At 30.3% G+C, this 12,410-nt stretch overlaps 2 protein-coding genes across 3 annotated transcripts; both read left to right on the top strand.

Moving 5' to 3' along the window:
- Positions 1-6,986: 6,986 nt before the first annotated feature.
- Positions 6,987-7,545, top strand: LOC112528305. Its single transcript, XM_025139306.1, has one exon. It carries the CDS (start codon positions 7,164-7,166, stop codon positions 7,425-7,427), a length of 264 nt encoding a protein of 87 aa, XP_024995074.1. The 5' UTR covers positions 6,987-7,163; the 3' UTR covers positions 7,428-7,545.
- A 1,766-nt stretch (positions 7,546-9,311) lies between these two features.
- Positions 9,312-9,753, top strand: LOC112528753. Of its 2 annotated transcripts, none has more exons than XM_025139821.1 (2): positions 9,312-9,693; positions 9,726-9,753. In XM_025139821.1, the coding sequence occupies exon 1, from the start codon at positions 9,405-9,407 to the stop codon at positions 9,669-9,671; it is 267 nt and encodes an 88-aa protein (XP_024995589.1). In that variant the 5' UTR covers positions 9,312-9,404; the 3' UTR covers positions 9,672-9,693; positions 9,726-9,753. The 2 variants fall into 2 exon arrangements, with proteins under 2 accessions (XP_024995589.1, XP_024995590.1); XM_025139822.1 differs by having other exon boundaries at positions 9,312-9,681; positions 9,714-9,748.
- Positions 9,754-12,410: the final 2,657 nt, after the last annotated feature.

Below are 12,410 nucleotides of genomic sequence, written 5' to 3' on the forward strand. Positions count from 1 at the left end.
TATATATATATATATATATATATATATATATAATATCATAATTAAATCCTTAAAAATTTAATTATAAAAAAAATAAAAATAAATAAAGGTTCCCATTTTCCTCCATGATGCGTGTCATCCCCATTAAACTCCCCTCCCATTACACTCTCCATGACACCCTTCACAATGCATGAAGGGTGTCATGGTTCCCATTACACTCTCCATGGCACCCCATTGGAGATGCTCTAATCCCAGGATAGAGGGGTAAGGACATCTCGACTGTTGTGTTAAAATGAAAAAAAAAGATTAAAATTTTTTTTTCTTCAACCTGATATCTTATATGTTAAAATAGAAAACAAAGAGAAAGATTATAAAATTTTTTAAATTTAGAGAAATCTTTAAACAGAGAAAAAAAAAATTATTTTAATATTTCTCACTAATAGAAGTATTAAAAATAAATGTTTAAATAAAAGAAGTAATATTTTATTAAATATATTAATTATTTTAATAATATAGTTAATACTAGAATTATTAAAATAGAATAGTTGTTGAGTTAAATATAATTTTTTTATTATTTTTTTTAACAGTTTAATATTTTATTTAAAAAAAATATAGATAATTGTTGAAGGTGATATTACATATCTCATGACTCACCACTGTGTATGTGCATGCACCTACCTCTCCTATAATTTAAAAAGTTATGGGTTCACAAAACCACAAAACTCCATACCCCTAATAATTAATAAGAATACAAACTTCAATCACTCATCCTCAATTCCTTGTGCTATGCCAACAAATTACCTTTTGGTTTTCGAAGTGGGTTATTATACAACCTTTTATATTTATATAATTAATACAAATTAATATCAATCATTTATTTAATTTGATTAATATGTAATTTTATAGAAGTTTTGATTGTTTCATAATATAAAGTATTGATTATAATTAATGAACCTTATTCATCTTCCATAAATATTTAAATCATAATAAATGAACTCTCATCATTTCCATAAATATTTCAATTTATTATGTTGCATTGGTTGTACAAATGCGATGAGTTGCATTTGAAACAAACTATCTCTCTCTCTCTCTCTCTCTCTATCTTTATATATATATATATATAAATATATATATATATATATATATATATAGAGGAGCGTTCAAATAAAAACTTGCCCCATTTGTGTAAACCGTGTAAACCAATCTCATCCGTCCATTTTCTTGATCAATGATTAAGATTAGTTTACTTTATTTTAGGAAATTAAAAAATAAAAAATATTAAAAAATTATTTTATTTCAATAAGGGCAAATTGGTAAACAAAAGTTAACATCAATATAACATTAATTCCATAAATAAAAGTTAACATCAATATAACATTAATTCCATAAACAAAAGTTAACATTAATATAACATCAATGAACCATTTTATAATGAAATCTTGTCACATTAACATTAATTCCATAAAGAACAAAATATAATATGCACTTGTTTTATCATATATTTATTTCATAAAAGAACACAATACATTACGCACCCGTTTCATTTTCATCCTACCAACTAAACAGATCAACTTCAATCACAAAGCAACATGGATCATCATGAACCTAAATGTACATTCAATCACAAAGCAACAAGGATAACCATGAAACTTCAATCACAAAGCACCTATTTCATTAACACGTATAATATGCATAGACGGAGCAAATAAACCATTTTACAATGAAACCTTTTCACATTGAAACAGTTTCATGACCATTGTTTTTTGAACTTTGTTTATGAAACTATTCATTACAATATTTTCATTAGGAAATAGAGAGATTATATTATTTCGATTTTTCAACTGTTTTGAAACGTTTGATGAAACCGTTGCATCAATAGTTCATTTTCCTTATTCCACTCATATGAACATGATTCATCATTATGAACTTTTTCATTATGAAACAGTTTCATGAAACCTTTTCATTAAAGTGGATAATATGCCTAGAGTATTAATTTGGACAATATGCCTAGAGTATTAGATTATAAACATGCTTCATCATTATGAACATTTTCATTATGAAACAGTTTCATGAAATTTGCCCCATATGAAACAGTTTCATGAACTTTAGGAATGAAGTTCGCCCCATATGAACATCCCATATGAAACAGTTTCATTATGAATGCCCCATTCAAATAAAGTTTTTAATACTATAATATATTAAAAAATTTAATATGTTACCATTCAAGAAATTTCCATTATTAAATTTCCTTATTTAATATTTATTAATAACTACCTTATTTATCATAAAAATATAGAAAATGACCAAAATACCCTTATTGATTAAATTTAATTAAAAAAGAATGGAATTTTTCTATTGGTCGAATTTGGTTTACACGGTTTCTTAGAATTGCATGGTTTTCATTTGAACCTGCCCCTATATATATATATATATATATATTCATTAGATCACGAATTTAGGTATAGATGGTTATCTGTGGTTAAACAGTAATAATTGTTAATGAATAAGATTAAAGAGCGGTTGCAACCGGATCAAAGTTCAAAATCGAAGTCTGACTCCATTTGAGACTAAGTCTGATACGAAACACAACTCCATTTGAGACTAAGTCTGATACGAAACACAAGTATGAACAGAAGGTTCAGACGTTTGAATCAATGGATTCAGACGTATAAATCCATTGATTCAGACTTTCGACATAGTTTGGAACAAGTCTGAATACAAAGTCTAGATCTCTGACTTCATTAGTCCAGACTTAGGACTTGGCTAATTTCTTCAAGTTTGAAACCACATTTTAGAGGTCTGATATAAAAGGATCAGATGTCTGAGTCTATTATTAGACTTTATAATCAGTAAATTTTTTGATAAGTTCGATTTTCCTAATTTCAAAACCCTTTTTGATTTTAAACAACAAGACATGAGATTTATATATAAAGAAGAAGAAAGCTCATATACTTGCAAAAACTTTATTTTAGACCTTATTTGTTGGCTCAAGTTTGATGTCAAAATTTTGACAATAGAGATAAAGATGAGTGTTTGGTTGATGACTTTTGTTATAAATTTTTATAACTTCAACAAAAAGAACAATCTTTTATATAATCCATCATCTTTTTTGGACTTTTATTTTGCATTTCACCATCGTCCTACTCGACCACTTGCATATATACTTTAAGAAAATCAAGATCTACTTTTCCTAATGGAGAATTAAAGATATGTCTTTGTCAGATTTTCTTTATCTGTGATATTATAACAAAATAAATAAGTTATATGAAATATGAAAGTGTGAGTTGCTTATATGAACGATCCCATATCCCACATGCAACTGCTTCTTTCTATCTCTCCTACATTACTTTCAATTGGTTAATTTACTTACCTTCAGTAATTATATGTGTCATCGTTTTTTTTTACTTAAACAACTTCTCTACCCTTAAGGACATGATAGCAAGGTCTGCATACATATGATACCCCAAACTCTAGTATTATGTAGGAATTAGGATATATCATATTCGTTTGGTTTTTGATTTATTGTTTTTTGTACAAATCTCTTTCTTTCTAATTCACCATCCACTCCACCTATCTACTTGTTTCATTCAAGATTCTTCTTTGTGTTTAATGGAAATGCTTTTCTTTTCCTCATTTCCCTTCTGTATCCATTTTATAGTTGCCAAAAGTCTCTTTCGTTTCAAGACTTAACAAATTTGTTTTGCATATATAGCTCATAAAATATACATATGACCCAAGATAAGGCATAACAAATGAAAGAGATGTTAAAGGTTGTATCAGTCATATATAAAGGTGCCTTCTTTTTTACTTGTAACTTATCAAACAAGCAAATAGGTTGCATCATGTATCGAATTTTATCTTTTGGACGGTTCAATATGAGAATGGGAAGCTTTGATAACTATTAAGGATAGTCTTGTTCATATACATAAAAACTTAAAAAGTAATATAATTGAGAAGAAAATGCATTCATAATTTAAACCTTTGATCTCTCTTATTTTTAAGGAATTTATTATCTAACTAATTTTTAATTAAAATAACAATCTTGTCTTTTTACTTTTTCTTTATTTAAATAAAAAAACCAAATTCCCTTATTTAATGGGACAATTTTTTTATGTTTCTATTGTTTTTAAATTATGAAATAATTTGGATACATACCCAAATCAGTTTTATTTTTTTTGTTATTTCATAGTTTTTTTAATGAATATATGCATGTCATATAAACGAGAGTCTAAGTCGAATATATGCATCTTATGGGATACATAAAGGACTGAGATTGAATTAAAATGGAGTGCAAGGATTGAAACAATGTGTGAAGTTGCATTTGATTTGTATTATATATATATATATATATATATATATATATATATGGACTTTCTTTTGAGAACCTATGAAACTGTGATAATCTTGAGAACTTGTGTATCATATGTTATTTCATATGATTTTTTTTCCATCTAAGACCAAAAATTAGAATATTGATTAACATATATTTGTTTCACAAGGTGTTTGTTTCACATGTATTCGGTTCACAATGTAAATATTTTTGACGTGTTTTTGAAATAAAAAATACACATAAAAAGTTTCACATCGTCAACTGAATATATATGAAACAAACACATTGTAAAACACATATATATATATTGATCAAAACCATAAGGTAAAAGTTTCCACGAATCTCACAAATTTTGGAGTTATCAAATGAGACAAGACCGTTTTCGTGAAACACAAAAGACACGATTTTTACACTTAAACTTCACAGCAAAACACTGTGAAAGTAACCTTCACAATATTTTTGCTGTGAAGATTCGATTTTTTTTTACTTTCACAACATTTTGTTGTGAAGTTTCAAGTGTAAAAATCATGTGTCACGAAAACAACCTTGTCTCACTAGAATTTTTACTTGTAATTGTGAACAATCTTAATTTGGTATTGAAAGGGAATTCCGATTATTAAAGATGCGAAATTGATTTTAAAGCATACAAAGCCATCAATTTATGTTTGAAAGCGTGATTCATGATTCCTTTCTCAAAATCAAAGTCTTTTGTTTCCTTTCCCTTTTTCTTTTGGGATAATTATGAAGAAAAGAAAAAGGGTGTTATATATATATATATATATATGATTCACATATATATATATATATATATATATATGATTCACATATCAAAACTTATCCAATTGGATATTCAAGTGTGAATAATATGTGCGATGCTCAAGTCCTTTCATCTCGTGTCATCATTTTCGGGGTTTTAATATGTGGGTGGCTTAAGGACGAAGACGTTAGGAAATCAATTTCTAAAGGCATTTCTACCAATAACTTTAGTGAATGTTATATCTAATATGGAGTCAACATTGGTCAATAAACATATATTTGTCGCCATATATCTCGTGCAGAAAGTAAGCATCCCTTTGATACTTGCTCAATCAGATTTCGGAGTGAGCCAGAGGCAATGACAAACAATATTAGCTCTTATTGACTAAAAGACTGTCAAAACCTAATAAACAACCCCTGAATTGGCCAGACTAATATAGCACTTTCAAGATAGTGTTTCTCAATTTGCTTCTTCATCAATCACCTCCAACATGCTTTCAATTAAAAGAAAGAAAACACTAATTTTAAATATTATTTATGAAATCATTAAGTGTTTGTGATTTTATAGTGATCTTTTTTTCTGGAGAATTTTGTTGAGGAAAACGAGCACTTTTACATTGGAATGAGGATGTAACACGAGTATATATAATCTACTTCATCCGCCTTGTTTTATTATTCAAATTGTATTGACAAATTGCACTTATGTTACATCTCTTTTCTATGGGCATTAACTATTTCTCTTACATAAATCATTCTAGTTTTCATATATAGGTGTGTCCAAAATCATTTAGATTATGTGTATCGATAAATTTATTTAAGTTTTTTTAATAAAAAAAACATCTTCATATAAATTCATCATTTTTTGAAGTTTTATCAATGGACATTTATATTGCATTTCACTATCATCCTACACGGCCACTTGCATATATACTTTAAAAAAGAATCGAGATTTTATTTCTTAGGAGAGAGTGAAAGATGTCTTTTTTGAATTTTCTTTATTTGTAATGCGATAACCAACGTAGAAAGACAAAATAGATAAGTTATATGAAATATGAAAGTGCACTTGTTTTATTTGCATATATATGATCCATATCCCACATACAACTAGTTTTATCTATCTCCCCTACATATTATTCTCATTTGGCTAATTAATTACTTAATTACCTACAGTAATTACATGTGTCATCGTTTTTGATGTATACAAAATTCACGTAATTAAACAACTCCATGCCTGCATTCTACCCCTAATGTGTTTGCTTGCTTTTAATTTATCATTTTCTTTTTTGCATGCATACTTTTTTGCATACATACTTGTTTCATTCGAGATTCTTCTTTTTCTTTTCATTTTCCCTTTTATTGTCAAAAGTCTCTTTTTTCATTTGAGGACCCATCAAATTTCTTTTGAATGGCTATGAAAATACATATAATCGATGATAAGGTCAAATAAATGAAAGATTTGTTGAAGGTTGTATTGCTCATATATAAAAGTGCACTCTTTTTTTCTTATCTTGAACTTATCAAAAAAGCAAATACGTTGTATCATGTATCAATTTGATAATTTCGATGGTTCAACATAAGAAGCTAGACTCTATACACTCTTATATGGGAAGCTTTGATAATTTATTAAGTCACAAAGGGTATTTTTTTTGTCTATTAATAAAGTGGTCTATAAACTGCTAGTATTGTGTTAATCCTGGGTCCTTGATATTCTTTCACTTTCTCCTTTAATTAAGAGAATCAAAATCTTGTAGGCTCTCTAACCCTTGGTCGGCAATATAATTACATGGATAGTCTTGTCCTACATCATTATTAATTGTCCTACACTTTTATTATTTCAAAATAAAATAATAAAATAAGAGGGATGCACATCTCGTATTCAAGTGTAGGGGCACTATCTATATGTCCCAAAACCATGGGCATTTCCTTGTCTCAGCCTATTGTTTTTACCCCTAAACCCTTGGGGCTGTTTCACTCTCTCTTTTTCTCTTTTGGTGGTTTGCTTTAATCTATTTAACCCCCATTCCACTCTTCACCATTTCACATCATCTTCTTCATCAAACACTCGAGAACAAGAATCAGAAAAGTAATCAAAGATAGGATGAGTTCAACAAGCAGAGCATGGATGGTGGCCGGAACTGTTGGGTTGGTGGAGGCACTCAAGGATCAAGGCTTTGCACGATGGAACTATGCCATCAGGACCCTCCACCATCACGCCAAGTCCAATCTCCGCTCAATCTCTCACATCAACCACCTCTCATCACCGGTGGCCATGGTCTCAAGCAAAGGCATGGAAGAGAAAATAAGTCAATCGGAGGAGTCATTGCGAAAAGTCATGTATTTGAGCTGTTGGGGTCCCAATTAATCGACTCTTTTTAGTTTTTTGTAGGTAGATGCATAGATATCACAGGAGTTTTACTTGTAATTATGTACGATTTTTGTTATTGAAAGAGACTTCCGATTTAGATCAAATCGGTTAATAATTATAATTGTAGATGGTTGTGTTGTGTGTATGATGTGAAATTGATTCAAAAGCATACAAAACCCATGGCTCCAATCCAACCTCACACTCATGTGCACAGCTCTGTATTGGATCATAATTTCTCTTTTTCAGATGGGTATTTATTGAGAATGATATGTTTGAAAGCATGCATGATTCAGGGTTCCTTTTTTAAATTGGAAGTCTTTTGTTTCATCCCCTTTTTCTTTTGGATAATTAGGAGAATCAAAGATGTAGATAGATGATAACAAAATAAAAAAGGGTGTACTGTTATACCATTGATATACTTGAAGTGATGAATAATTTTAGTGAATGTTATGGAATAAGCATTGGCCAAGCAATAATTGTTTTAGATTAAGCCGCGAATAAATTGTTGCTATATATCTTGTACCCAAGTAAGCATCCCATTGATCCCTTGCTCACTCGGATTTTGAAGTGAGTCAAATACAATGATAAACAATATGTTATCTCTTATTAAATAAAAAAGGGTCAAAACCTAATAAACAACTCCTAAATTGGCTAGACTAACGTAGTACTTTCAAGAGAGTGTTTCTCAATTTAGTGTGAAGACCCATTAGATGGTATAGCCTTGATCCTGGCCCTAGCCGACACCCCCAATTGATTAAAAAGGTGAGCTCGTATTAAACCATATTTTGTTGTTCCATTAAATAAAAATAATACTTGATATATCTCGTTTCTTCTTCATTAAAACTAGTCAAACTTAAGCCAATGGATGCCGTATTGAGCAACCATCAAGTAACACCATCATCAAGCTTCGTCTTGTTAAAATACTTTTTAGAGATGGAGTATAAAAAGAGAAATAATGGACCTAACTATAATTTAAACCTGGGACATATACCGAACCCATTTTGTTGTTGAATCATTACACCAAATTCCAAGAATACAAGTTGAAGGATTTTAGTTCCGTCTTAAAGATATTTTAATTTTGTTTTTACTAATAAATCCTTGGACTTTTAATATATAAAAATGACTGGTAATCTACTATGGTAGTAAAAATCACATTTTATTATTATTAAGTTCTTAAACTATTGAAAAAAGCATTAAACTTTTACATTTGAATGATTAAGTTCTTGAACTATTTTCCTGAATGAAAAAACCATTAATTTTTTTTTTTTGATTGATTAAGTCTCTAAAMATTTTTTTGAATAAATAAACCATAGGACTTCTAAAAATTGGTTACATACATATTTTTTTAAATAAGCTACATGTAATTGAATATGAAGATTCTAAAGTAAAAATAAACTTAAATCAGTTTTACTGTTCCCAAAATTTACGTCATTAAAACTTTTTGCAAACAAAGGTATGTATCGCTACCCCTCATCACTCCCTATTTCCCCAACTTTGTTCATTCTTCATATTGCCTAGCACGATGTTGGTCCTGCCATCAGTTTTTTTTTTTTTTTTTTGATTTGTTTTTTTATCTATTATAAGAGGGGAAATCAAAAAATAATCAATTACATGTAGCTTATTTGCGTTAAAAATATGTAAGTAACGAATTTATAGAAGTTTAATTGTTTTTTGATTGAAAAAATTAGTTTATTGATTTAATCCTTCAAAATAGAAAACTCTAAATAATTTTTTTTAAAAGTAGTTCAAAAATTTAATACATGGATAAACATAAAAGTGTATGTGCCAGCTAAGTGAAATGGAAGGGTATTATTGGGAATTGGATTCTCTAAAACCATTGGCTCTTACTTCCAGTTTTGATCTCATAAAAACTTGACACCTATTTATACCCCCATTCGATCCTTCTTCTTCTTCATCGATCACCTACAACTTACTTCCAATTTAAGAAAAAAGAAACACCAATCTTGAGATAGCATGAGTTCAACAAGCAGAGCATGGATGGTGGCAGGAGCCGTTGGATTGGTAGAGGCACTCAAAGATCAAGGGTTTGCACGATGGAACTACACCATCAGAACCATCCACCACCAAGCCAAATCCAATTTCCGGTCAATCTCCCACACCAAGAACCTGTCATCACCGGCGGCCATGGCTCCAAGCAAAGGCCTACGACTAGAGAAAACACGCCAATCGGAGGAGTCTTTGAGAAAAGTCATGTACTTGAGCTGCTGGGGTCCTAATTAAACATCCATACATATATATATATATATATATATATATATATATATATATATATATTTGAAGATAGGTTGATTAGTTCCAGTATACAAATGGTATACTCCATGCCATGATCCCAGGCCTGAACCAATTCAGCAAGTTGTAACATTTGGTTCTCATATAAATTTTCTTGTAAATGAATGAGATATATTTAAATTTAAGCAAGTGACCTGTTTTCTATACCAACCAACATCTATCTATCTTCTTGTGTTTTTCTTTGGATGCTTGAGACGGTTGCTTCATATATCCCTCAATACAACTAAACTCAGTAAAGGGGCTGTTCGGTAATGACTTAATGGGCTGTTAAGCCTGTATGGCTTATTCGGTCACCCTTATATTGCTGTTCGTTTTTGGCTTATTCTGTCAGCCGATGGCTTAACTGGTCAGCCGGAAAAGTGGAGTCCTATGGACTCAGCTACTTATTCAACCAGTCATTCCAAATATGCCCCTTCTCTCTTTTCCCCCTAAATTGAAGCATATCTATCCGGATTGATCTATTCCTTATCAAACCGAGATGGAACTTCTTCATTTTCATCTTCAACCTCACCTTCTTCATCTTTGCTTTACCTTTTCTTTTTCAAATTGGGCAAAAATGGAGATTAGAAAGTTCAAAGGTTTTTGTAAAAATATGTTTCTAGAAGGTTTTTTTTGGTCAGATATTTACTCTTTTGATTCACTTTCACTGATTTGGGTTTTCATCTGATTCAACATTTCGGTTTTATTTGATCTACATGTTGTTCTTGTTACAGGTACCTAATGTACTAAAATTGATCCACAAAGATTTACAATTAAAAAGTCATTTGTTCAACATTTTTATCAAACTGTTGTTTTATTCATACAAAAATAAAGATTTGGGGTAAAATGGTTATTTCTGACATTCAGACTATTTATTCAGCACAAAAATCGAACAACTTATCTGTTAATGTTCAAACAACTATATGAATACAGACAACTATATACATATAGGTTTTAACAGCAAACGAACCGAACAGCCCCTAACAGTTTCATCAATTCTTGTTTCTAAAAGCGTTTGGGCTAACAGTAGTAGGTAGTATTTACACTTGTACAATCAATGATTAACTAGAACTAGCTAATCTTTCTAACATTTTAATTGAAATGTATGTTTTTTTTAACAAAGGTGGAAATTGCAATGATCGGTTGTATATGAATTCAATAAAGAAAGGGAAAGGGCAGCAGCTGATTCAATGTCCATCCACGTGCCTTGATGTGTATGTTCGTTCATGCACCTGCTTCTCATATAAGTTAAAAAGTTATGTGCTCACAAAACCACTATGAATATGTCTTCCCTTATCTCTTCCTTCCATCTTCAAAACCACGACTCCGTACCATAATAATTTATAGCAATTAAGAAGTTATGAGTTCCACCAGCCGTGTATATATGGATGGCCGCCGGAGTAGCCATTGTCAATGGACATACCGATTAAGGCTACAAACTTCAATCACTCATCATCAATTCTAGTGGCTGATCCAGGATTTTATGAAAGCAGGTGCATAAACGAAAAACGAAAGCTTACCAAGTTTTTTAAGTAACAACCAACTCATCATCAACTTTTGTAAAAATGGTAAATAAAATTTCATATTGCATTTTAGTGCCATCCATTTAATATTTTGTATTATACTTATTGTAATTGATACATTTAAAAATGTAGCCACCCCATTTCGTATTTTTAAATATATTTGAAATTGTAATGTAAGATAGTTAAAAAACAATCATATTTTTCTTATTAAATTAATATCTATATTCATATATTTTTTTCATCCGTTTTTCGTGGTTGTTTGGTTTTTCATTTATTTAACGTTTTCCTTAAACATGAATACACACACATACTAGGCAAACGATCGTATGAGAAGGGAAGTTATGATGAAAAAACGTAAGAAGAGATCTGAATCATTGATTACTTTTACTATCATGTCCATCCATAAATTACGTTTTAGAAGAGAATTGATCCAGTTCATCTTAGTGCACCTCATTAGTGTTAACATTCAATTAATATTGATTCAAGGGTGGAGATATCTTCTTACGTTTCTCACAATAGCTTCTTTTCTCACCGAAACCCAACCCTATATATATATATATATATATATATGTTCAAACGAGAACAATAACCAAATAAAAAAACATGAAAATGGTCGAATCACAAGAACATGTGGGCAACGTATCCCACAACCTCGGGTCACGACTAAAGTCACATATGTAATGTTTTCTTACTTTCTTATTTGATTACCCTTTTCTCATACGAATCTAATATTACGTATATACATTATATATAATTGATAGAGTTGGATAGCGAAATTTCATTAAGATATAAACAAATAACACCAAATAAATCTATTTCAAAATAAAATAATATTATAAAGGGGAAGGAAATAAAGCTACACGTGGTATTGAAATATAGGGGCACTATAGGTCCCAAAACCATTGGTATTTCTTTGTCCCAACCTGCTCCTGTATTTGCCCCTGGCTTGTTTCAGTCCTTTCGGTGGTTTGCTTTAATCTATTTAACCCCCATTCCGCTATTCAGCATTTCAAATCATCTTCTTCATCAAACACTCGAGCACAAGAATCAGAAAAGTAATTAAAGATAGGATGAGTTCAACAAGCAGAGCATGGATGGTGGCCGGAACTGTTGGATTGGTGGAGGCACTCAAGGATCAAGGCTTTGCACGATGGAACTATGCCATCAG

This window comes from Cynara cardunculus (genome assembly GCF_001531365.2).
Source record: "Cynara cardunculus var. scolymus isolate 2C chromosome LG 15, CcrdV1, whole genome shotgun sequence".
In the NCBI taxonomy this organism is placed as follows: Eukaryota; Viridiplantae; Streptophyta; class Magnoliopsida; order Asterales; family Asteraceae; genus Cynara; species Cynara cardunculus.